Genomic DNA, 26,055 nt, shown 5'->3' with positions numbered 1-26,055 from the left:
CCTACCCGTGCATGAATTTCGTGCACTGGGCCTCTAGTAGATATTCCTTAGTTTATTCAGCTGTCACTTATTGACAGTTATTTGAGTTATTTATAATCTTTGGCTATTACAAATAGTGCTGCAGTGAATAGTTCAGCGTATATGTGTTCTCTATATTTTTGCCAGTGTGTTTAAAGGTTACATTCCTAGAAGTAGGATGTTTATGTACTTCGTTGGGTATTGCCAAATACCTCTCCATTCCCAGCAGCAATGTTACGTGAATGCCTGTTTCCACACAGCACTTGTCATATGTTTCAGGGTTATTTGCATTTCTTTTTCTGTGAACTGTCTGTTCATACATCTTGCTCATTTTTTAAAGGATTGCTAGTCTTTGTTTTCTCTATTTTAGAAGCTATATATTAACCCTTTGTGATGTAACTTGCGGACTTTTTTTCTACTTTATCACTTGTCTTTGTACTTTGGTTAAAGTTTTTATTTTTTAGTCATCTAAAAGTTGGTTGTCAGTTTTTATGGATTATTTTTATTATTTTTGAATTACAGTTAGGAAACTTCTCCATTTTCAGATCATATTAGTTTATCGAAGAATTCGCCTATATTTTCTTCTAGTACTTATATGGTTTCATTCTTTTTTTTGTTTGTTTGTTGTTTTTAATCCTCACCCAACGATATTTTCCATTGATTTTTTTAGAGAGAGTGGAAGAGAGAGGGAAAGACACAGAGAAATATTGATGTGAGAGAAACACATCGATTAGTTGCCTCTGGAACGTGCCCCGACCAGGGCCCGGGCCGGGGAGGAACCTGCAACTGAAGTACATGCCCTTGACCGGAATCGAACCCGGGACCCTTCGGTCTGCAAGCCAACGCTCTATCCACTGAGCCAAACTGGCTAGGGCTGGTTTCATTCTTTACATTTAGATCTCAGATCCATTAAGAATTTATTGTTCTATGGTGTGAGAGACATGTCCAATTTTTATTGAGTTCCATGTGATTAAATAGTAATTCTCATTACATTATCTATTAAAAAGTCCTCTTTTCTTCGCACTGATTTGAGATGCTGTGGGTTTTTAAAAAATTGTATTGATATTTATATTCTATCACTTAATATAACTAAAACTTCTCACTGAGAAGTTTTAATATAAGCAAGTTAAAAATGAGTATAACTATTAAACTGTAACATATTTTCAGGGGTACTTAATGTTCCTAATTTTACATCCAAGTGCAATTGAATTATTGGCTAGGAAACTTTAAAATCGCAAGTTGCACTTAACATTAATGAAGTGTTATTTCCTTACAGTGCCACAAGGTTGCAGTAGTGAGAGAAGATAAATTGGAAGGTAAGTTAGCAATTTAGCAAGTTTTACTTTTATGGCATCAATGTAGGTACACTGAAAAAAAAAAAATCTGCCCCTAACATTTACATACAATATAGTTAGCTATATAACTGGAGATCTGTATATGCTTTTTATAAGTAGTTTCTGAAACATTAAAATATACTACGTCTGCCTAACTTCCCATTTTTAAAGTCAATAGCTGCTAACATTTATAAAGCACTTTAATCACAGGATTTCAAAACTCGTGACAGACATACAAAAAACTATCATGAATACCATATGGAGCATCTAATCAACTGTAAAAAGATAGTATTCTCTAAATGTGTTGTGTTCTGTAACAGTTTTTTTTAGATAGAAAAAGAATCTTTTCTAAAGTCAGAAAGACAATATAATTTCTAAATTAAATTTGTCTATTGGTTTCAAACTGCTATTCTATTTTTTAAAAACTCAATTCAGAAGAATTGTATAACAGGCAGTGGGCTCCACATGATCTTGGACTTATGCCTCAAGACAAAACCTGCATTATTGTACTTTTTAAAAAAATTATTTTTAAAAAAATCTTTACTCAAGAATATTTTTTCAGTTGATTTTTAGAGAGAGTGAAAGGGAGGGTGAAGGAGGAGGGAGGGTGGAAAGGAGGGGAGAGGAAGGGCGGGAGGGAGGGAGGGAGGGAAAGAGAGAGAGAAAAGGAAACATCGATGTGAGAGAGACACATTGATTGGTTGCCTCCCGCATGCACCCAGATCGGGGGGTGGGGAGGGAACCCACAACAGAGGTACATGCCCTTGATCTGGAATTGAACCTTTGGGTCCATGGGCTGATCCTCCAACCACTGAGCCAAACCAGCCAGGGCTACACAATTATACTTTATAAAGAAAGACTCCTGCTGGTGGAGTTGTTTTATTACAAATTAATATGATGTATTCAGGAGGGTGGAGTTGTCTACTTTTTTCTTTCTGAGTTCCCACATTGGTAGGCAAAGCAAGATTCATTCAGTTGATAACCAATACATAGTGTATACTCTGTGTCAAGCTCTGGGCTAGTCACTAGAGACTTGGAACAAGTTAGGCATAGTCCTTTCCTTTATGGAACCTAAAGTTTGTTCCTCTGATGTTCATTTGTGTTTTTCCTTTGCATACTCACCTGGTTAGTAGTATTTGTTATAGAGTTGCTTTCTCATTATATGCTAGAGTGTAAGAATCTTGCCTGACTGGAAAAAAAAATCACAGTCATCATCAATCATTCATTAGTATTTACTAAATGTCCACTGGATGAGTGATACCCTCACAGGTGCTGTGCTTAGAACTGACTCACCACCACCTACCTTGTCATACATAACGTCCCTGTTGGAGACAGAAGAGGTGATGTTATACTGTATACCAGTATGTGGCTATTTGGCCTTTTAGAGCTTTTTGGACCACCACAGGTTGTAAATGGTTTTAAGGCAGAAGGGTTTCTTGTTAAAGTCCCCACATGCTATGAAGGTTGTGTGTTAACAGACTGCTTTTCCTGTTGACTTGTAGCAGTGAAGTCCAAGCTAGCTGTGACTGCCAGCGTCCATGTGTACAGCATCCAGAAAGCCATGCTAAAGGACAGTGGGCCTCTGTTCAATACCGACTATGACATCCTTAAAAGCAACTTGCAGAACTGCAGCAAGTGAGCTCCTTAATGTTCCTTGTGGGCTTCTTTACGAATTGATTTTGTAAGATGTTTACACAGTGGCTGCCTCTTAAGAGTGAATGCCAGGTCTAGTAAAACCCCATTTATCTTGCAGTAAGACACATGCCTGGTTTTATTAGTACATCATAAGGTGAAAAATAGCAGCCACAACCCATATTGAAAACCCCAGTGGACTCCCATAAATCTATTTCTCATGTATTTATCCTGTCACTGTCACCAGAAATGTTTGTTGTGCCCCCTCATTACTCCCTTACCCTAGTCTCTGCTGGTCTAAATTCTGCCCATCTCTTAAGAACCAGTTCAAATGTTTTCCTTCAAAAAACTATTCCTAATTTGATATCCCCCCCACCTTCCATCCAAGAGCAATTGATCCTCCATAGTCAGTATCGATCTTGTTCATCTTTGATATCCTTGATAGCACAGGGAAGTGATGGACTATAATGCATGTGGGTTTTGAGAATTGGTGGTCCTGAGCATGGGTCGTGGCTTTGCTGCTTAATACTCCTCCATGGCTTTGGACAAATTATTTAAACACTTTGAGATTTGGTTTCTTCATCTTTAAATTAGATATGTAATGCCTACTTTGTGGGGTTATATTGAGGGTTCAGGTCAGTTCCCCAGATACATGTTGAATGCCTACTACTTTGATAGATACTAAGAAAGATAACTTAAATTCATACAACAAAGATCGGATGTGTACCTACAACATGCTACACTCTATAGTGCCTGCTTAATATTCTGATTATCTGGGATGAAGATACAGATTTTGGAATCAAAGAAAATAGGTAATTAATTGGGTAGACATAGTCATACAGAGAGAATGTATAGAATGAAAGAAAGACAGAAAGTAAAACTCTAGATCATAAAACTCTAGGTCCTTGGGCAAATTAACCTCTGTGCTTCAGTTTCCTCATCAGCAAAATGAAGCTAACCGACCTGTCAGGCTGTAGAGCATTAAATGAATTAATGTATGTACAATGCTTAGTACTGTGCTTGGCACATAGTAAGCATTGTTTAAGTGATAGCCATTTTTAAAGGATTGTCAGAAAAAAGGGGGCCTGAGAGGGAGCAGCTAGAGACAAGAGGAAAATTACAAGAGTATGTGGAATTCTGAAAGCTAAGGAAAGAGTTTCAAGGAGGAACTGGTTGATAATTTCAAACCTTGCTGAGAAGCTAAGTAAAATAGGAACTGAAAAATGTCCATTGGATTTAGTGATGGTCTTGGAAAGAGCATTTTCAGTGGAGTGACCTGATTCTGGTCAGCTGAGTTAATACAGATAACTCTTTCTAGAAAATATGACTATAAAATGGGGGAGAAAGAGGGAGGTAGCTAAGAAGGAACTGAGACTAAGGGAAGACATACACAGTTTTAAAGTTGAGAGTGCCTTGAACTTGTATTGTTAGGAAAGAGCCATAAAAGAGGAAATGGTTGAAAATACTAGGGAGATGAGATAACTGATAGAGGCCAAATAGATATAGAATTGCCAAACACAATTTCTGTAAGGTCTATGAAAATAAGGATCGTGTCTATTTTGTTAACCACTCTCTACCCATAATGGTGCCTGGCAGATGATAAGCATTCAATAAATAATTGTTGAATGAACTAATGTTAAACATTAGTTCTTTTCCTTTAGTTTAGAACCTTCAGTGTAATAGGCATACATATATGTGTTAAATATAATTATATAAGTGGAGAGTAATAATTTATAAGTCTTTGTCTTCTAGGGAAAGATTATAGGAAATAATACCTGATACATTTATGTAAATTATACTAGATTTCAAAAATAGTCTATTAAAATTCAGTCATGGTATGTCAAGCTCTAAAAATTATTTCTTCTGTTGTATCTAGCAAGTAAGCAAACAAGAATAAAGGTGACTCAAAGGTTCAAAAAAATTGCACAGGGACCTCTAAAATAAATATGGCAAGTAGAAATGTGGTAATAGCAAGCACTTTAATGAAACTTTACTTAAATACTTGAAGTAGCTTTGGTAAAAATGTGAAGAATTTCTCTCCAATAAAGAAGTTTAGTATTTGGTCCTGAGAATTATGGGCCAACTGAGATCTGACTCATTGTTTCATGTGTTTTTAAGAAGTGCTGTGACAGGAAGAAAGTTGAAATTTTAGGATTGAGCAGATTCTTCTCTCTTCGGACAAGTTCCCAGCTTAGTTTGGTCTCTTCCTCATTGCCAATTCCTGGTCCTGACCCTAAGGTGTGGAATGTAGACCAAATGGAGAAAGAGTTGTCTTGGGGCCAACTTTAGATGTTGACGGTGAAATAAAACATTGCTCTTTTCCTTGTACATGGAAGCACTGCAAGGCCAGAGATGTAGAGTTGTGGGTGAAAGGAAATGATTTCCGTCTGTGCATAATTCTGATGCACAAAATATTTGTGTTAATGTAGGGTTTTCTAATGTGGACCACAATAAATCAGTGGAAGATTTTTGGAACTATAAATTCTAGCTTTGGGGCTGTTCAATCTGAAGTTACTTTAGAAATTAAATGATTTATCAGGGTTATTTTTTTTTTGTTTTTTTTCCTTAGGCCAGTTATTCTAGCAGTTAATCTTGAATTTGTGCCTGGTTGATCTCTAAGATAATTGCTTTCACCACATAGTTTAACCTCCATCTTCTCCCACCCCAAGTTGAGGTGAAGACGGGAGAGAAGCCAGAAGCCTCACTTTCAGTGGCTTAAATAATCATTCTTTCAGTATATATTTCCTGACACTTTTATATGCCAGGTCTTATACTGAGTACCTGAAATACAAATGATGAATGGTACATTTCCCTAACTTCAAGGAGCTCTTACATACCCGCAATAAGCAAAAGACTGGGAAATAAAATGTTCTTTGTTAGGAAAAGTTGGGGAACTTTACTTTTCAAGGATAGCCATTTGAGAAGGCTAAATCAGTTATCCATTCACAATGTGGAATATTACATTATGGATTTGTGTGAAACAGGCATGACTACAATGAATGTTCCCTTTAATACCTATTCAAACAGTTCCAAATTTCTTCACTTGGCTTTGGACATACGTATCTGGTGCTGTTAGTTGGTATTATTAGAAATTATTAACAAACGATTGTTATGGACCACAGGTTATAGGAGGCAATGGCTGTTTTCCCAGCTTCTTCCAAGTTTTATTTTTTAAAAATTTTATTGATTAATTTTAGAGAGAGAGAGGAAGGGGGGATTTGTTGTTCCATCTATTGATGCATTCATTGGTTGTGGTTGCTTCTTATATGTGCCCTGACCAGAGATCAAACCCCCACATTAGCGAATTGGGATGATGCTCCAACCAACTGAATGATGTGGGCAGGGTGCTTCTTCCATGTTTTTTGTCTTGTTTGTTTCTTAATATATTTTTACTAGAGGCCTGGTGCATGAAATTCGTGCACGGGGGGGAGGGGGGTCCCCTCAGCCCAGCCTGCACCATCTCCAATCTGGGATCCCTCTCACAATCTGGGACTGCTGGCTCCTAACTGCTCACCTGTCTGCCTGCCTGATAGCCTCTAACTGCCCCCCCCCCCCCCCCCGCCAGCCTGATCACCCCTAACCACCTCTTATTTAACCTCTTAACTGCCCCCTCTGCCAGTCTGGTTGCCCCCAAATGCCCCCCTGCTGGCCTGGTCACACCACGCAGCCTACTGTTCAGTCATTTGGTCATCCCTCACTAACCCCCCTGCTGGCCTTGTTGCCCATGCAGCCTGTTGTTTGGTCGAAACTTTTACTGTGACGGCGTCCCAAACAATTTGCATATTCCTCTATTATTAGTATAGATTGGTTTCAGAGAGGAAGGGAAACGGAGGGAGATAGAAACATCAATGATGAGAGAATCATTGATTGGCTGCCTCCTGCACGCCCCTACTGGGGATTGAGCCCGCAACCCTGGCATGTGCCTTTGACGGGAATCAAATCTGGGACCCTTCAGTCTGCAGGCTGACGCTCTATCCACTGAGCCAAACCAGTTCTGGTGCTTCTTACATGTTTTAATCATGATCCACTCTGGCCAGGAGAGTTGCCAGGAAATGTGTTAATATTTAGAGTTCTTAATTTTTAATTAGTTAGTATTTATTGCATGTCTAGCCCTTTAGGATGACATGGAGTAAATATTAAAATATTTAAAAAAAGGATTATTTGGTTTCCCAAGTATGGTGAAATTACTAATCTTTTATTATTGGTTGGTATATTCTTACTATTTAGAATTAGGATGCTTTTTTCAAAACAAGAATATTTAATGTGGTATAATAGATTCCATATCCTAGGGTTTTTGTTTTGTTTGGATTTTTATAAGAATTTATTTGAACCAAATTGACAACATGCTGAGGAGCAAGATCTCAAATCCTCCCCTATCCTACTTTTGATTCCAATCCTAGTCTTGTTACTAGCTAGATATATAATCTAAGACAAGTCACTGGCTTCTCTCTAATATTTATCTGAATGAGTGCTTTGCAGAAAATAATTTCTAAAATTCATTCTAGTTCTGAAATTTTCTCCTTTAATAGTGTTAGGCTTAAAAAGTATTACATTGAAGAAGCAAGAGTTTGAAAGTAAGGTTCGATATTGACATTAATGTAACATTCTGTCTCAGGTTTAGTGCCATACAGTGTGCAGCTGCAGTTCCTAGAGCTTCTGCTGAAATCTCATCTTCTGAAAAATTTGACCAGTCAAATCTTCAGGTATCAAGTGAGACACAAGCCAATAGTGAGTTGACCACCAATGGTCATGGCCCACCTACTTCCAAACAGATTTCCCACCAACCTAAAGGAATTATGGGAATGTTTGCCTCTAAAGCTGCTTCTAAAAACCAAGATACTAACAAAGAAACCAAAACGGAAGCTAAAGAAGTAACAAATGTAAGTCTTCTTTAAAGGTATACCTTTCAGCTCAGAATGGGTAACTAGCAAAGCACAAATAGTTCCAGTGGTAATAGTTTGATTATATAAGGTTCCGATATTTAGTTCTATTTTTTATACTTCAGTTTGAATCCTTTAATTCTTGATATTTTCATATGAAACAGTCTTTTTCTTTTGATAATGCTTCTCACTAAGCCTTGAGCTACTAAGTGGTGGAACCAGCATCAAATCCACTTCTAATGATTACAAATGTAATGTTTTGCAGGGTTTTCCCCATCGCATACCATACTGCCTCTGATCTATTTTAATTTTGTCAAACTAAGTAGTTTTTAAATTCACTCAAGAAAATTTTAGACACATTCATGGATAATAATTTTATAAGAACTGTGAGGACCTAAGCTTTGGAGATTAATACTGGTATGGGTGGGTCTGAATTTGTTCTTATATCTAATGCATACATGTTTGGCATGATTATATAAAGACTGAACCATCATGACAGTGTGCTCTGCTGTTGAAGAAAGTGTTTTTGAGACTGATATTTGAAGAGCAGCCTAAACACGAAGAAAAAAATTGTGTTTTCTCTTTCTATACTTTTAGGCATCTTCAGTAGGCAACAAGGCACCAGGGAAAGGGAATGTGATGAGCAATTTTTTTGGAAAAGCTGCTATGAGTAAGCATGTTCTTACCTTCTTTTTAATACTAATATATGAATATTATTATAACAACTTATTACCTATCTGAGGTGAAAGCCTGTTTTACCCATCTGGGACACTACCATGTAGCATTCCTGAATCTAACATTAGTTTTCAGTATATTGATGAAATTAACCCAACTGGAATCGTGGATTTTATGGGTGAGTATGGTTCAGTTTAGATCCTTTGGAGCAGTGGCCGCCAACCTTTCGGACCTCGCGGACCACCAGTGGTTGGCGACCACTGCTCCAAAGGTTTCCTTAAACCAGCGGTTGCCAACCTTTTGGACCTCACGGACCACCGGTTGGCGACCGCTGCTTTGGAGTGTAGTGTAATATTCCTATTTTTACCTCCTGCCTTGAAAATAAAAAAAATATTTGTTTTTTAGAGCTCTTGAAAATGGGAATTAAAACAAAAGGGAGGCTGCCTGGTTAAGCAGTACAGTGTTGAGGTTAATATCTTGGATGCTGGGTACAGTTTGCCTGGTGTCACCATTACTGTCCCTATCTCCCAAGGGGCTGCAAAAACAAAGCTTTAGCCTTTCTTTAGTTATTTTTGCAGATTAGACCTCAGTGTGAATTAGAAATGCTCAGATAGGGATCTAAACTGGCTTTTTAAAAATATCTCCTTTATTAAAAATATTTCTAAAAATAGGATTTCTTTCATATGGAAGGAACCAATAGTCACATATTTTCATACTTCTTATATCAAGTAAACATCCCTGAGGGTATGTGGCAGAATATCAGGAAGAATGTAGGAGCCGCAGGATAATTATAGCATTTTTTTGGAGCATCAGTTTTATAAAGATTTTGTGGGGAAGCATTTTATTAAGGGCGTATGCAAGCAAAATTAGTCAGAATTCTGCTTTTCCGTGATGGTCCAATTGGTGGTAGGGAGAGGGGTTGGAGTGATAGTTTTTTATTTGTCATAAAAGCTATCCAAGAACATTTTTGTGTTCTGAAAGCATATGGGAAATTTGATACTTTCAGAATATTGGGAAGCACAATTGTATTCTTGCAAGTACAGTGAACAAAAGGCTCCCTACGTCTATGAAGACACATCATGCTAATGTCACTAGCCGGTGCGGCTGGTACTGCTCTGCCCACTGTACCTAATTAGATTGTGTGGTTTCTTGGCAGCCTCAATGAGGTTCACATGTAATGTTGTTTGCTTGCTTTTTATGCGTTTTAACTTTAATAACCAGTGAATTTTAAAAATAGCTATTTTTATTTATTTTAGAGAGGAAGGGAGGGGGAAAGAGAGAAACATCAATGATGAGAGAGAATCATTGATTGGCTGCCTCCTGCACGCCCTCCTCTGGGGATTGAGCCTGAAACCCAGGCCTGTGCCCTGACCAGGAATTGAACCCAGACCTCCTGGTTCATAGGTTGACGCTCATCCACTGAGCCACACTGGCTGGGTGAATTTTTAAATTAGTTTTAAAATACCTAAGATGTGAATATTTGCTAATTGTAAAAAAATAAAATCAGCTTCTTCTCTGAGAAAATACCAAATGGCAGATGTCGCTGCTGCTTCGGAAGGGCCTGAAAGGAGGGGGGTGTGGGGGGAATCAAACTATACAGAAGTATACATTTACTTATTCATGTGTGTTATTTAGCAAGTATTTACTGACAACTACTATGTGCTTGGCACCATTATGCATTGGTGCTAAAATGGATCAAAACATGCAAACAAGATTCCTGCCCTCGTGGCCCTTATATTCATTCTCATGGCAGAGACACAAATAAATATAAAAACAATAAAATAGTTAATGATTGTAATTGTTAGACAGAGAGTAAAGGGTGTTATGATGGAATGTAATAGAGGAGTAAAACCTAAATAATATAAAATAATTCAATATTTACCTAATAAAAAGAATGGCTTACAAAGTTGATTAACGTTTTTTTCAAGGCTGAATGTTTACAGTTAAATTGATGAATATTTTATATTTTACACATAACAAGGTCATTGCAATGAAAATGAAGCTTGAGAGCTAGATGAAGAGAGGTGACTGTGGGAACTTGAACATTTACAACTTAATGCTGGACAAGCATTGGCAAAGATGTGGAGAAGTTGAACTCTCATACATTGCTGTGGGGAATGTAAAATGATGTGCTCACTTTAAAAAAAAAGTATGGCATTACTAAAAAATTGTTAAATCTAGAGGTATCCTGCAGTTCCACTGCCAGGTATCTACTCAAGAATTAAAACTGTATGTCCACACAGAACTTGTACACAGATGTTCATAGCAGCAGCATTCATAATAGCTAAGAAGTGGAAACAACCCAAAGGTCCATAATTTGATGAATGGATATACTACAGTGGCATATCCACACGATGGAATATTATTCAGTCAAAAAACAATGAAGTGTTTATACATGCTACAACATGGATGAACCTTGAAACATGAGAAATGAAAGGAGCCAAAAATAAAAGGCCATGTATTATTTGATTCCATTTATACAAAATGTCCAGAATAGGCAAATCTATAGATAAAGTAGGTTAGTGCTTGTCAAGGTCTGGGAGTGATGAAAATGTTGTAAAATTGGATACTGGTGATGGTTGCACAAATGAAAAACACTGAATTGTACACTTTAAAAGGGTAAATTTTATGAAGTGTGAATTATATCTCAATAACCAAAAAAATTAATGCCTTTTATGTTAAAACAATTGCAGCTTTGATGACAATTAAAGTCATTGTGTTACTTTTCTTTGCTTGAAAAGTGGTTTTATATTTTCTTGAATATAAAAATGAGATGCTTTTAATTAGTCAGATGATACAAGTAACTTGACCATTCAGGTAATGAGAAAATGTGATTAAATTTTTCTTAACAGTTGCCTGAAATTGTTACAAATAAACTGCCTCTTTACCAGCTAATTGGCCAATTATAGTTTTATATATGTATAAATTGGAGTTCCCAAAATGAGGTGAAATCAAAACAGAGAATAAAACTCTGGATGCTAAATCTATTTGATCAAAGGTATTTTAGTTTAGATCAGTTTTCTGAAATTAATAGCCTCTTTTTCTTTAACCCATGGGGTAGGTAGGAAATATTTGGAGGTTTTTCCTCCTCATGATGTAATTTTGAAATAGATACTAACAAAATAATGTCAGTTATATGATAGAATGCAGAATTTGCATAAACTTTAAAGATGCACATGCAACTTCAGCGAACTTTTTTCGGGTCATGTTTACTCTTCTATATAGTTAGGTGGGAAAGTTTGAGAAGTACTGATACTTTATAACAGCAGTAGTAAAAATGCAATAGAGAATGACACCATGGTGGATTCAACCATACAGATTCCCCATTTAAGTTTTCAAGAAAGAAAGCATAAACAGATTGCATGTTACACTTTTATCCATCATCTATTTTTTCAAATAATATACTTTATTTATAAACTATTATACTAAGCTATGTGTAACAGCCAAAAACTAAGATAGCAATAATTTTTTCCTGAACTTTGGGTGGTTTAAGCTATTTTATGACTTATAACCAAAACTACTTATTGAAGAGGCTGTTTACAACTTTCTGAGAGTATTGTGTGAATTTTCTTTAAAAAAACCCAACTATTACTGAATATAGCATATAGTTTCTGTATATTTCTTCTATAATTTCTCAGATGGAAGGCCCATCCTGCTTAAATTTCTTAGTGTTCTGCACTACACCATAGTTGTTTTTGTGTTTTTCAGCTTGGTGTAGGAAAAGGGGTAAAGACTTTGAGCAGTTAAACTGGCTCTTCCTTTCCCTTCAGTGTTACCTTAAAGTAAATCACTTAACCTCATATGTTGATCTCTTTTAATCCTTATGATAATCTTCTAAATATTACTCCAGTTTTTACAGAGAAGCCGTGACTTTTAAATTAACTTGCCCAGAATGAAGTAGGATTTGAACCAAACTTTTCTGATTCCAAAGTAGTCTTTCAATTATATCATTAAGGTAGTAGGATATAAAAGTATGCAGGCTTAAAAGGATAGTCTAATCCCATATAATAAAGATGTATATGCAAATGGTCGTTACACCGTGAAGCATAACAACCAACCGCGTAACCACTGGATCATGGATCAGCAGGAGGGTGGGGCAGCGAGCTACAAGCTGGCAGCGGAGAGCTACAGGAGGGGGCAGGACAGCAAGCTATGAGGGGGGTGGGGGAAAGTGGGGGCTGGGGGAGCTACAGGAGGGCGGGGCAGCAGGCGGAGAGCTACTGGCGCACGGATTTGTGCACAGGGCTACTAGTAGAAAATAAGATTTTAGCACAAATTTCTCTTGTCACTATTTGTAAGCTGTGTACTCTTGGGAAGCATTTTAAGTCCTCTGACTCTTCAATTCCTCTGAGCTAGTTTCCTCATCTAGCTAATGAGAATAGTGATATCTCATTTCTTTCCTAAGCCTTGCTTTTACTATCACTTGCCCTGGGGGCTGTGATATTAAGAGGGATTAGCTGGAGGCAGAAAAGAAAACAGTAATAGCGAGAGTGGTAGTTGGAAAGGAGAAATGTTCTCTGACTAGACCACGAGCTCTGTTAGGACAGGGAATGTATTTTTTCCCCCTTAGCCCCTGCTTTTAACATATTACCTGGCACTTAGTAGGCTGTCAAAGGAATGATAGATTAATACTGCCTGATGGGATTGTACATTGTCTGCTATACTTGATTTGTAGATAAACTTAAAGTCAACTTGGATTCAGAACAAGAAGTGAAAGAAGAAAAAGTAGTGGAACAACCTCTACTGTCTGTCACTGAACCAAAGCTGGCAGCCCCTGCAGGTCTGAAGAAACCCAGCAAAAAAGCAGAGCCTATTAAGATGCAGCAGAAGGAGAGAAAAAGGTAGGAAAATTTTGTCACTTTTGGGGAAAGTGTGTTTCTTCTGGGGTTTAGAAGGTCTCTCTGGGCTTATTGACAGTCGGCAGTTTTCAGTTGAGCACTAAATCCTACTTAATGCCGTCAGGATATGGCTACATAACCAAAGTGAGGGAGAAGTTCAATAGCTTGTCTAGTTGTCTAGTGAAGCAGACCTAGAATCTGCATTTTAGGACATTTAAAGCCCAAAGTCTATTTTTTGGACTCCGTTGACCTAAATCAATTGTTTTTTCTCCTTTATTTTGAATTTGTGGACATGGCCTAAGTGTGCCTGATGGTGTGTCTGTTTTTCACTTCAAATTGCAAATGAAAGGTTACTCTTTCCAGTCAAATTTAAGAGAAAAAGTTCTTTGTTTTCTTTTTATATCAATGAGTTTATTTTTCAAGTGGTAAAATGTAATTAGAAAAGAAAATAAAAAGCACACAAGCTGTTAAAAATGGATCCAGGAATTTGAGACACTACCTCATAGTTGGTAGGAATTAGTCTGTTGAAAGAAATTCTAAAGGACACTGTCAGCACTGATAGGCCCAGAAATACTTTACTTTTGTGGCAAGGTTGGGGATACTCTGATAGAAAACATCAACAAAATGCTGAAGTTTCAGGGTCAAGGCTCTGTCCAGTTGGCCTCACCTCCTAGCAACATGTGATATGGGTGGATTAAAATGTCCCAGCATGGGTACATTTGTTCTTGATGGTTATCGACAGGATTGCATTCAGTATTTCAGCACTAAGTATAACGTTAACTATATATTTTTAATAGGTGCCCTTTATTAGATGGAAGAAATTCTGTTCCTAGTTTGCTGGGAGGTTTTATTATGAATGGGTGTTGAATTTTGACAGATAGTTTTTCTGTATTTATTGAAATGGTCATACAGTGTTTCTGTTAATATAGTGAATTACATTGATTGGTTTTCAAATGTTAAACCAACCTTGCATTCTTGGGATAAACCCCAACTTGATCGTGGTCTATTAGCCTTTTTACATATTGCTGGATTCTACTTAATATTATAAGGATTTTTTGCCCCTACATTTACAAGGTCTATGGATCTTTTCTTTTCTAGTAACATTAATCATATTTTAGTATTAGTGTTATGCCGACTTATTAAAATTAGTTGGGAGGAGTTTAGTACTCCTCTGTTTTCTATTTGTATATGATATGTATTTCTCTCTTCAAAGTTTGATAAAATTCACAAGTGAATCTGGGCCTGGAGTTTTCTTTTTGGGAAGTTTTTTTTAAGAAATTAATTTTATATCTTTAAATAGAGCTCTTCAAATTCTTTTGTTCTTTTTGAGTCAGTTAGGTTGTGTTTTTAAAGGAATTTATTTCATCTAAGTTGTTGAGCTTATTGGGTAAAGTTGTCCATAATATATCCTTATTCTTTTGAGTACCTGTAGTTACCACTGCAGATTCCTTCATTCTTTATATTTTTTGTCTTTTTTATTAGTCTTGTAAAAGGCTTTTTAATTTTATTAATCTTTTCCCCCAAAAGTAATGCCTTTTAGCTGTGTTAATTTTCTTTACTTCATTGATTTCTGCTCTTATATTTATTATTTCCTTCTATTTATTTTGGGTTTAATTTGTCTTTTCATACCTTAAGATAGAAAAATAAGTTGATACTTAAAGTTATATAAGAAATAAAATACTTGTAGATATAAATTATGTCTCTAACATACAGTGGGCCCTTTAATGAATGAATAATGTGATGGAGTATCCAGAGGAGCGAAATAATGTCAGGATGGGATGGAGTATAGGTTTTTTATTATGTCATTAGATACACCTTGAGGTCTAATGCTTTTGCTCATATTGTTTTTTTCTCTATAAAATATGTACCCCTTTTCTATCTGATGAACTTATACTTAGCTTTTAAAGTTTTTAAGTAAGACTCATGTCCCATAACATTTGTCCGATAAAATGATCACATTGTATTACAGTAGTGCTTATACCTGTTTTTCCAGTTAAAGCTCCTTGAGAACAGTATTTTCTTGATCCTTACATCCTCATTGTTTAGCAAAGAGCCTCATATATGTAGTTAGTAGCTGCTTATTGAATGCTTGTTTAATTATTGAAAGGCCAACAGGGGCAGTAAGAATTTAGGAAGATGCTCAATAATCTGGTAGTAGTTTCCAATGGTCTAGAGAGAGCTAGAGAAAATTTTTATTCTGGTCATCCCATGAAGTAACCTAGTTCTGGTCAGTTAGCCTTAAAAAGAATTCTTATTGATTTTTCTGTCCTCTGGAATTAAGACCATGAGTTATGATGCAAGACCCATAGTAGCATATGAATACTTATAATTTTATTTGTGTAACATGCTTCAATTTTTCCTGGATGGCCACAGGGGGAAGCGAGTGGAGTTCTCTGATGATGAGACAAAAGAAACTGTAAACATGAAGAAAAAGAGGAGAAGACTTAAACTTCCTGAGTCTGATAGCAGTGAGGATGAAGGTGGGTATTGCTATTAATTTTTGGCTAGTAGGATTGTCTGTCAGTTCAGGCTGTTATAACAAAAATACCATAGGCTTGGTGGCTTACACAACGGAAATTTATTCCTCACAATTTTGTAGGCTGAGAAGTCCAAAATGAGGATACTGGCTGATTCAGTTCCTAATGAGAGAGCTCTTCCTGGTTAGCAGAAGAACATCTTTTTTGCTCTGTCCTCACATGGCAGGAAGAGAAATCCTCTTTCTCATGTCGCTAGTAAAGGCACTAATCTCATTCATTAGGCCCCGTTCTCTTGATTCAGTTACTTCCCAAAATCCACACTTCCAGGGACCATCACATTAGGGACTGGGGCTTCAACATAGGAATTTTGGGGAAACATAAACATTCAGTCCACAGCAGGGGTCAATTCTTACTATGATGCTCAAAGAGCTAAAAAGTAATTTAGTATGGGTCACAACTACTCTAGTAATCCTAGCATTCAGACACATATAGCACCTATTTCTGTTTCAAATCTACTTTACTTTAGCCTTTTGACCAGAACTATCATTTTCTTGTAATTTGCCAAAATAACAATACAAAGGAAAAGAAAATAAGGATTATTAACATATATATCATCAAAAACCTTTTCTTTTTATTTATTTTTAAATTTTATTTTTCAATTGCAGTTTGTATTCAGTATTATTCTGTATTAGTTTTAGGTGTGCAGCATAGTGGTTAGATTACAATATACTTTACAAAGTGGTCCCCCGATATTTCAAGTACCCACTTGGAATTGTACATAGTTATTACAATAATGCTATGTTCCCTGTGCTGTACTTTATATCCCCAGGACATTTTTGTAACTACCTTCACCTTTTTCACCCAGCCCTACAAACACCACTGCTACCACCACCCTGGCACTGTCCCCCCATCTGTTTGTTTTCTGTATCTGTGAGTCTTTTTCTATTTTGTTTGTTCGTTTATTTTGCCCTTTAGATTCCACAGGTAAGTGAAATCATATGGTACTTGTCTTTCTCTGTCTGACTTATTTTACTTAGCATAATACCTTCCAGGTCCACCCATGCTGTTGCAAATGGTAGGATTTCATTCTTTTTTATAGCCAAATAATACTCCATTGTATATATGTACCACCACTTTTTTTTATCTACTCATTTGTTAATGAGCACATATCTTGGCTATCTATGTATATAAAAGACTAATATGCTAAGTGTCCGTCCGGGTAATAACGTCACAAAGCAACGCCCAGCTTCCTCTCCCTAGTGATGACTAGCCTCTTTGCAGTTTCTTCAGCCCAGGAACACGACTTGCTTTAGAGCCAGGTGGAAACATTTTACACTGTAACCAAATGTCTGTGAAGCGTTTTCCCGTGCCTCATTTCATTTGATCCTCACAGAAGTCCTGGAGTAGGTAGATAGGAGACTTGGTGGAATCCTATTTTCTTTTCATTAGCCAGAAGACGGAGATTTAGAAAGCTTAGAAACTTGACCTGACTGAAAAGAAGTAAGAAATGGTGGACCTTGAAAATGACTTCAGCTTTTCTCACTGCACAGAATATAGTCAAACACTGCTGTAGTTAAATATTTTACCCTTCGTTCTCCCTGTGTGATCTACAATAATAATCTGCTTCATGTTGATGTTTACTGCTGTGTTGCTGACAATTACCTGAAAGAGAAGTTGGGGTGCTTCACTGGGCTGGAAAAGTTTACATCAGAAATCAGGTCTAATTAAGCAAGTTTATTCTATATCTATAAAAGGCTAAGTTGACTCGCGCATGCGCGATACATATAAAGCTCTCGCTGGCGCCAATCGCATGCATGTGTTTCGATTTGTCATTGTTGATCGTGAATTTGGTTGACACTTCTATTATAGAGAAAGGGTGAATAGCAATATTAAAATATTTCTTCTAATTAATTTCCTTTCAATGTGCATGAATCCATGCACCAGGCCACTAGTTGTAAATAATGCTGCAATGAACATAGGGGTGCATATATTCTTTCATATTAGTATTTTGGGTTTCTTTGGGTATATACCTAGAGTGGAAATGCTGGGTCATGAGACAGTTCTATTTTTAATTTTTTGAAGAATCTCCATACTGTTTTTCATAGTGACTGCACTAATCTGCATTTCCACCAACAGTGCAAGAAAGTCCCCTTTTCTCTACATCCTCTCCAACACTGGTTGATTTGTTGATGACACAGTTTCTGACAGGTGTGAGGTGATATGTCATCATGGTTTTAGTTTGCATCTCTCTGATGATTAATGATGTTGATCATCTTTTCCTATTTCTTTTGGCCATCTGTATGTCCTTTTGGGAGGAGTGTCTATTCAGGTCCTCTACCCATTTTTAAATGGAATTGGTTAATTTTTTGGTTTTTTTGGGGGGGGTGTTGAGTGGTATGAGTTTTTTATAAATTTTGGATATTAACCCCTCATTGGATATATCATTGGTGAATAACTTCTCCCATTTAGCAAGTTGTCTTTTCATTTGTTGATGGTTTTTTCACTGTTAAAAAACCTTTTTAGTTTGATGTAGTTGCATTTTGTTTATTTTTTCTTTTGTTTCCTTGACTTAGGAGATATATTAGAAAAAAGTATTGCTAAGAGAAATGTCAGAGATTTTATTGCCTATGTTTTCTTCTAGGAGTTTTAGGTTTCAAGTTTTACATTTAAGTCCTTAATCCATTTTGAGTTTATTCTTATATATGGTATAAGAAAGTGGTCTAGTTTCATTCATTGCATATATCTATTTTTTCCAGCACCATTTCTTGACTAGACTGTCTTTACCCTGTTGAGTGTTGTTGCTATATTAATTGGCCATATAGGTGTGGGTTTATTTCTGGCCTCTCTACTCTGTTCCATTGATCTGTGTGTCTGTTTTTATGCCAGAACCATGCAATTTTATTATAGTCTTATAGTTTGAAATTAGGAGTGTGATACCTCTAACTTGTTCTTTCTCAAGATTGCTCTGGCTATTCGGGGTCTTTTGTGGTTTCATATAAATTTTTGGATTATTCTAGTTCTGTAAAAATTCCATTTGTATTTTGATAGGGATTGCATGGAATCTACAGATTGCTTTAGGTATTATGGGCATTTTAATTATGTTAATTCTTCCTATCCATAAGCACAGTATATGTTTCCATTTGTTTGTATCTTCTTCAATTTCTTTCTTCAGTGTCTTAAAATTTTCCAAATTACCAGTATTTTACCACCTTGGTTAAATTTATTCCTAGGTATTTTATTTTATTTTGATGCAATAGTAAGTAGGATTGTTTTCTTAATTTCTCTTTCTGATAGTTCAGGGATTTTCAATCTTTATCATCTCATGGCACACATAAACTAATTACTAAATTTCTGCGGCACCCCAAAAAATACATTTTTTGCTGATCTGAACAAAAAAATAAGTCTAATTTTGATTTATTCAAACTGGAGGGCTATTGTTGTATTGGCTGTTGTCATTTTTTTATTTGACAATCTAAGGGAAAAGAGGTCATTGCCCCTGACTAGTCAGGTATTGCATGTTTTAAAAATCCTTGCAGCATACTGGTTGAAATTGCTGTGATAGTTCATTATCTCTCTATATAAAAGCCTAATATGCAAATTGTCCCCTTGGGAGTTCGACCAGGAGACCAGGAGTTCAATTGCTCGCTATGACGTGTGCTGACCAACAGGGGGTGGCATGGAACGAAGGAAGGCCCTGGTTGACAGCTGAAAGGAAGGCCCCGATCGGCCCTGACTGCCAGCCAGGCCTAGGGACCCTACCCATGCACGAATTTCATTTACCGGGCCTCTAGTTGGTATATAAAAATGCTACCAATTTCTAAATATTTATTTTGTGTCCTGCTGCTTTAATGAATTCGTTTATCAGTTCTAGTTTTATGGTGGAATCTTTAGGGTTCTCTATACAGTATCATGTTGTCTGCAAATAATGACAGTTTTATTTCTTCCTTTCCAATTTGGATGCCTTTTATTTCTTCTTCTTGCCTGATTGCTATGGCTAGGACTTCCAGTACTATGCTAAATAAGAGTGGTGAAAGTGGATATCCTCATCTTGTTCCTAATCTTAAGGGAAACACTTAGTTTTTCCCCACTGAGTACAATGTTAGTTGTGGGTTTATTGTATATATGACCTTTATTATGTTGAAGTATGTTTTCTCTAGTCCCACTTTGCTAAGAGTTTTTATCATAAATGGATGCTGGATTTTGACAAAAGCCTTTTCTGCATTGATATTATATTTTTTTATTTTTCAGTTAGTTTATGTGGTGTATCACATTTATTTATGGATATTGTACCAACCTTGCATCCTAGGATGAAATCTCACTGTACCATGGTGTATGATCTTTTTAATGTTTTACTTAATTCAGTTTGATAATATTTTATAGATGATTTTTTGCATCTATGTTCATCAGGGATATTGGCCTATAATTTTTTTTCTTTGTAGTGTCTTTATCTGATTTTGGAATTAGGATAATGCTGGCCTTGTAAAATGAGATTGGGAGTTTTCCCTCCTCTTGAATTTTTTGGAATAGTTTGAGAAGAACAGGTGTTAGTCAGTCTTGAAATGTTTGGTAAAATTCACCTGTGAAGCCAACTGGTCCAGAACTTTTGTTTGCTGAGAATTTTTTTGAATACTGCGTTGATTTCATTAGTTATAATTAATCTGTTCAGATTTTCTGTTCCTTTTTGATTCACTTTTGGAAGATTGTATTTTTCTAGGAATTTATTCATTTCCATATTGTCCAATTTGTTGGCATATAGTTAGTTACTCATAATTTCTCATAATCCTTTGTCTATTTGTGGTGTCAGTTGTTACTTCTTTCATTTCTGATTTTATTTATTTGGGTCCTCTCTTTTTCTTGATGAGTCTGGTTAAAGGTTTATCAGTCTTGTTTATCTTTACAAAGAAGCAGCTCTTGGTTTTATTAATCTTTCTTATTTTTTTTAGACTCTATTTTGTTTATTTCCACTTGATCTTTATTATTTCCTTCCTTCCACTCACTTTGGACTTTGTTCTTTTTCTGGTTCCTCTAGGTGTAAGGTAAGATTGTTTATTTGAGATTTTTCATGTTTCTTTTATTGTTAATCCTCACCCGAGGATATTTTTCCATTGAATTTTAGAGAGTGTGGAAGGGAGGGGGAGAGAAGAGAGAGAAACATCGATTGGTTGCCTCCCACACCCCGACCAGGGCCAGGGATTGAGCCTAAAACTGAGGTGTGTGCCCTTGACCTGAATTGAACCCAGGATCCTTCAGTTCAAAGGCTGACGCTCTATTCACTGAGCCAAACCGGGTAGGCAAGGTTTTTCATGTTTCTTGAAGCAGGACTGTAATTCTATGAATTTCCCTCTTAGGACTGTTTTCACTGTGTCTCATAGATTTAGGGTTGTTGTGTTTTCATTTTTATTTGCCTCAGGGTATCCTTTGATTTCTTCCTTGATTTCATTATGAACCCATTCATTGGTTGGTAGCATGTTATTTAGCCTTTACATGTTTGTGTTGTTCAGTTGTTGTTTTTTTCTTATACTTGCTTTCTAGTTTCATACCATTGTAGTCATGGAGAAGATACTTGATATGATTTCAATCTTCTTAAATTTATTGAGACTTGTTTTGTGTCCTGTGGTCTATACTGGAAAATGCTCTGTGTGCACTTGAAAAGAATGTATACTCTGCTGCTTTGGTATGAAATGCTCTAAAGTATAAATTAAGCCCATCTGGTCTACTGTGTCCTTTTAGGCTGATGTTTTCTTGCTGATTTTCTGTCTGGAAGATCTATCCATTGATGTCAATGGAGTATTAAAGTCCTAGTATTACTGTTGCTATCAACCTCTCCCTTTATGTCCAGTATTTGCTTTGTTTATATATTAGGCGCTCTTATGTTGGGTGCATAAATGTTTACAAGGGTTATGTACTCTTGTTGGATTGCTCCCTTTATCGTTATGTAATGTCCTTCTCTTTGTCTCTTACTATAGCTTTTGTTTTAAAGTCTATTTTGTTTCATATAAGTATTGCTACTCCAGCTCTTTTTTTTGTTTCCATTACCATGACATATCTTTTTCTGTCCCCTTACTTTCAGTCTGTGTGTGTCTTTTATCTGAAGTCTCTTGTTTTCATATCCACTCAGTTACCCTATGTCTTTTGATTGTAGCATTTAATCTATATTTAAAATGATTATTTATAAGTATGTAGTTATTGCTATTTTATTATTCATATTTATGTTTCCTTTTTTTCTTAAAGAAGTCCCTTTAACATTTTTTGTAATACTGGTTTGGTGATAATGAACTCCTTTAACCTTTATTTTGGTCTGGGGAGCTCTTTACTTCACCTTCAATTTTATTTTATTTTTTTTTATTTATTTTTTTTTTAAATATATTTTATTGATTTTTTACAGAGAGGAAGGGAGAGAGATAGAGAGTTAGAAACATTGATGAGAGAGAAACATCGATCAGCTGCCTCCTGCACATCTCCTACTGGGGATGTGCCCGCAACCCAGGTACATGCCCTTGACCGGAATCGAACCTGGGACCCTTCAGTCCGCAGGCCGACGCTCTATCCACTGAGCCAAACCGGTTTCGGCTTCACCTTCAATTTTAAATGATAGCCTTGTTAGATAGAGTAGTCTTGGATGCAGGTTCTTGCTTTTCATTACTTTGGATACTTTGTGCCATTCCCTTCAGCCTCTAGTGTTATATTTTGAGAAATCAGCTGATAGACTTATGGGAGCTTACTTGTAGGTAACTAACTGTCTTTCTCTTGCTGTTTATAATACTTCTCTTTGTCTTTAACCTTTGCCATTTAATTATGAAGTGTCTTGATGTGGCTGGGCCTCTCTGGTTCTTTTCGTTTGAGATTCTCTGTACTTCCTGGACGTGTGTGCCTTTTTTCTTCATCAAGTTAGGAAACTAGTTTTCAGTTATTATTTCTTCAAACAGGTTCTCAATTCCTTTGTCTCTCTCTTTTCCTCCATTACCCCTATGATGCAGATGTTGTTATGCTTGATGTTGTCCCAGAGGTCCCTTAAACTCATTTTAAAAACTACTTTTTTCTTTTTGCTGTTCTGAATGTGTGTCTTCTGTTACGTTGTCTTCCAAATGGCCGATTTGACTCACTACTTCATCTAATCTGCTGTTCATTCCTTCTAGTGTATTATTCATTTCAGTTATTGTATTCTTCATTTCTGACTGGCTCTTTTTTATGGTTTCTATATCATTTGTTTATGCTTACTATCTCTTTGTTACAGTTTTACGGAGTTCCTCCATTCATCCCCTAAGTTCCTTGAACATCCTAGCACCTTGCTGATCCATCATGAGTATACTCATGTTTCTGCGTCTGAACGTTGCTGACCAGTCACGGGTTAACTTGTGTTTCCATTCCCAAATTGCATTGACTGGTCACAGATAACTCGTGTCTGCACTTACATTAATTTAAGTAATTTTAAGATCTGAAAGCAATATAGAGTTTTAAAAGAGAGCTCTAGACTGCTTTCTTAGTTATCTTTGTTTAGGCTCAGATTATAAGAGGTGCAAGATATGAGCCACTTCACCACTTGGCACTTTTTTGGCTGTCCCTAGTTTTCCTCTTCATTATGTGTGTCTTTTTCTCAACTCGAGAGTCAGTATTTCAAGAGATGTGACAAGCAATACATCTAATTCTTTCTATCCATTTTTTATTATGGCAAAAGTTTTAAAAAAGACATGTTGCGGCAGAGAAGAACTTTTGAGTGAATTATGTGCTGGAAGATAGTAGTATTTTGTTGGAAGATAGTAATGAGTCTGACATTAGACCATCACAAAGACAAAAGAGAAATGTGATAATACCTGACAGCAAAAGTGATTCTGAAGAAGTATGCTCAGAAAAAGACATTTACCAGCCTTAGAGGTTTATATAAATATTTCAGGCATAACTGTTCAATTTGAAGACCCACGAAGTATAAGTGAAGTAACCAATTTATTTATTTATTTAAAAAATATATTTTATTGATTTTTTACAGAGAGGAAGGGAGAGGGATAGAGATCTAGAAACATCGATGAGAGAGAAACATCTATCAGCTGCTTCCAGCACACCCCTACTGGGGATGTGCCCGCAACCAAGGTACATGCCCTTGACCGGAATTGAACCTGGGACCCTTCAGTCCACAGGCCAACGCTCTATCCACTGAGCCAAGCCAGTTAGGGCAACCAATTTATTTTTGATAAGGATTTTTTCAATCTCCTTACTCCTCAAACCAATTTATACTATCACCAAATGGAAATATACCACAAAACCTCGACTAAAACTTCACCATGGATTGACAGTACTTATGTGGATATAAAGAAGTTTCTTGGTTTAATTTTATTGATGGGACTAATGAAGAAGCCAGAATGGAAAGATTACTGGTCAACTGATCCTTTATTTGAATCACCCATATTTCCAAAACCTATTAGAGGTTTGAGCATATACTTATATTCTTCCATCTGAATGACAATTCACAAACAGCATGTAACAGACCATCTTTACAAAGTCAGACCTTTTTTGGATCACTTTATCTCGAAATTTAAATCTTTACATACGCCAAAACAGCAGTTATCGCTCACTGAAGCATGGACTCCATGGAGAGGACTCTGGTGCAGGTCAGTGTCGGACACTGCCTGTGACTGGCTCTGCGCTACCTGTTAGGAGCTACAAAGTAATTCACAGTTGGTGGCTACCTCTGCTGGGCCAAGGTGCATGTGGAAGGGCCACGCTTCATACTGAGGCCTGCTTCCACCAGTACCCAGCCTGGGGTAGGTCATCAAGAGGCTCAAGGTACTCCTGGGTCCAGCTCCACATGCTGGCTATCTATCAGGTTTAGTCACTAAAAGAGCCCCTAGCAGCGGTTCTCAACCTGTGGGTTGCGACCTCTGAAAATACATCCTGCATATCTGATATTTACATTACGATTCATAACAGTAGCAAAATTACAGTTATGAAGTAGCAACGAAAATAATTTTATGGTTGGGGGTCACCACAACATGAGGAACTGTATTAAAGGGTCGCGGCATTAGAAAGGTTGAGAACCGGCCTAGTGGTACATGAATTACTTAAAGCAGGTTCTCAGTGAGTCACACCAGGTAGGGGCACATAGTGTTCACACCAGGATGATAAACATTCAAACTTGGCACCAGTGGGTCTGAGGCCACTCAGCAAAAGTCTCAGGGTACACCAAGACCAGCTGAAGACCTTTCCTTTTTCAAAAAATAAACTGGAGATGTTCCATTCATGTGAATCTTTAAAAACAGGTTATATTGTAGGCATCAAGGGTGTTGGTGGTGTTCCACACCATATAAGTAAAACCATGCTAAGATGAAGAATCTATAGCAGGGGTGGGCAAACTTTTTGACTCGAGGGCCACAATGGGTTCTTAAACTGGACCGGAGGGCTGGAACAAAAGCATGGATGGAGTGTTTGTGTGAACTAATATAAATTCAAAGTAAACATCATTACATAAAAGGGTACGGTCTTTTTTTGTTTTAGTTTTATTCATTTCAAACGGGCCGGATCCGGCCCGCGGGCTGTAGTTTGCCCACGGCTGATCTATAGTGTCATCATTGGAAGAGAATGATGTCATGGGCCCTTCCATGGACACTCTTGTATAATAAACAGAATAAGGGTGAGATTCTCACCTAGAAAATTAGTGTAAATTGAATTAATTCATTCCAGACCCCCCCAAATGATTCTGTTTCAATCTTTCTTATATACCGTACTTAGGGGCCCAGTGCACGAATTCATGCACCTTGAAAGGAACTGTGGGCTGCGAGGCTGCGGTTGGCACAGGGGCAGGTCTTGGCCCATCCTCTATGCCCCCGCCTGGCCCCTCCCGCTGCGGCCCCCAGCCCCCTGTCTGCTGGCAGCCCTGCTCCCGCCACTGCCACTCCCACATGGTGATGGCGCTGGCCCTGCTCGCACCCGCTGACGGCGTGGAGCAATTGAGGCTGGCACCAGCAGCGGGTGCGAGCAGGGCCGTCACTGGCAGCAGGTGTGAGAGGCAGCTGCCAGCCCTCATCACCCCTCAGAAGCAGGGGAGGTGGAGAAGCCCTGAGGGGCAGTCGGGGTTGGCAGCTGCTGCTCATACCCGCTGATGGCGCCGAGTGATTGGGGCTGGCGCCAGGTGCCGGCAGCAGGTGCGAGTGGCAGCTCCAGCACCTGCAGCGGGTGTGAGCGCCCAGTGGGACCGTGGCACACGGGAGCA

At 37.4% G+C, this 26,055-nt stretch overlaps 1 protein-coding gene across 5 annotated transcripts in view; it reads left to right on the top strand.

Annotated features, from left to right (window-relative positions):
- The window catches only part of POLD3 (DNA polymerase delta 3, accessory subunit), a 58,063-nt gene that overhangs the window by 15,022 nt on the left and 16,986 nt on the right, over positions 1-26,055 (top strand). For 3 of the 5 annotated variants that reach the window (XM_023764036.1, XM_006100447.3, XM_014465882.2), the window contains exons 4-9: positions 1,295-1,334; positions 2,855-2,987; positions 7,600-7,864; positions 8,462-8,534; positions 13,215-13,380; positions 15,751-15,857. In XM_023764036.1, the coding sequence (XP_023619804.1) occupies positions 1,295-1,334; positions 2,855-2,987; positions 7,600-7,864; positions 8,462-8,534; positions 13,215-13,380; positions 15,751-15,857 (784 nt within the window). The remainder of the gene's footprint in view (positions 1-1,294; positions 1,335-2,854; positions 2,988-7,599; positions 7,865-8,461; positions 8,535-13,214; positions 13,381-15,750; positions 15,858-26,055) is intronic. The other 2 variants (XM_023764037.1, XM_023764038.1) reach the window with 2 other exon arrangements.

This window comes from Myotis lucifugus, unplaced genomic scaffold (assembly GCF_000147115.1).
Source record: "Myotis lucifugus unplaced genomic scaffold, Myoluc2.0 scaffold_313, whole genome shotgun sequence".
In the NCBI taxonomy this organism is placed as follows: Eukaryota; Metazoa; Chordata; class Mammalia; order Chiroptera; family Vespertilionidae; genus Myotis; species Myotis lucifugus.
Note: the sequence above shows the minus strand (reverse complement) of the source record. Positions and strands in the feature narration are given on the sequence as shown.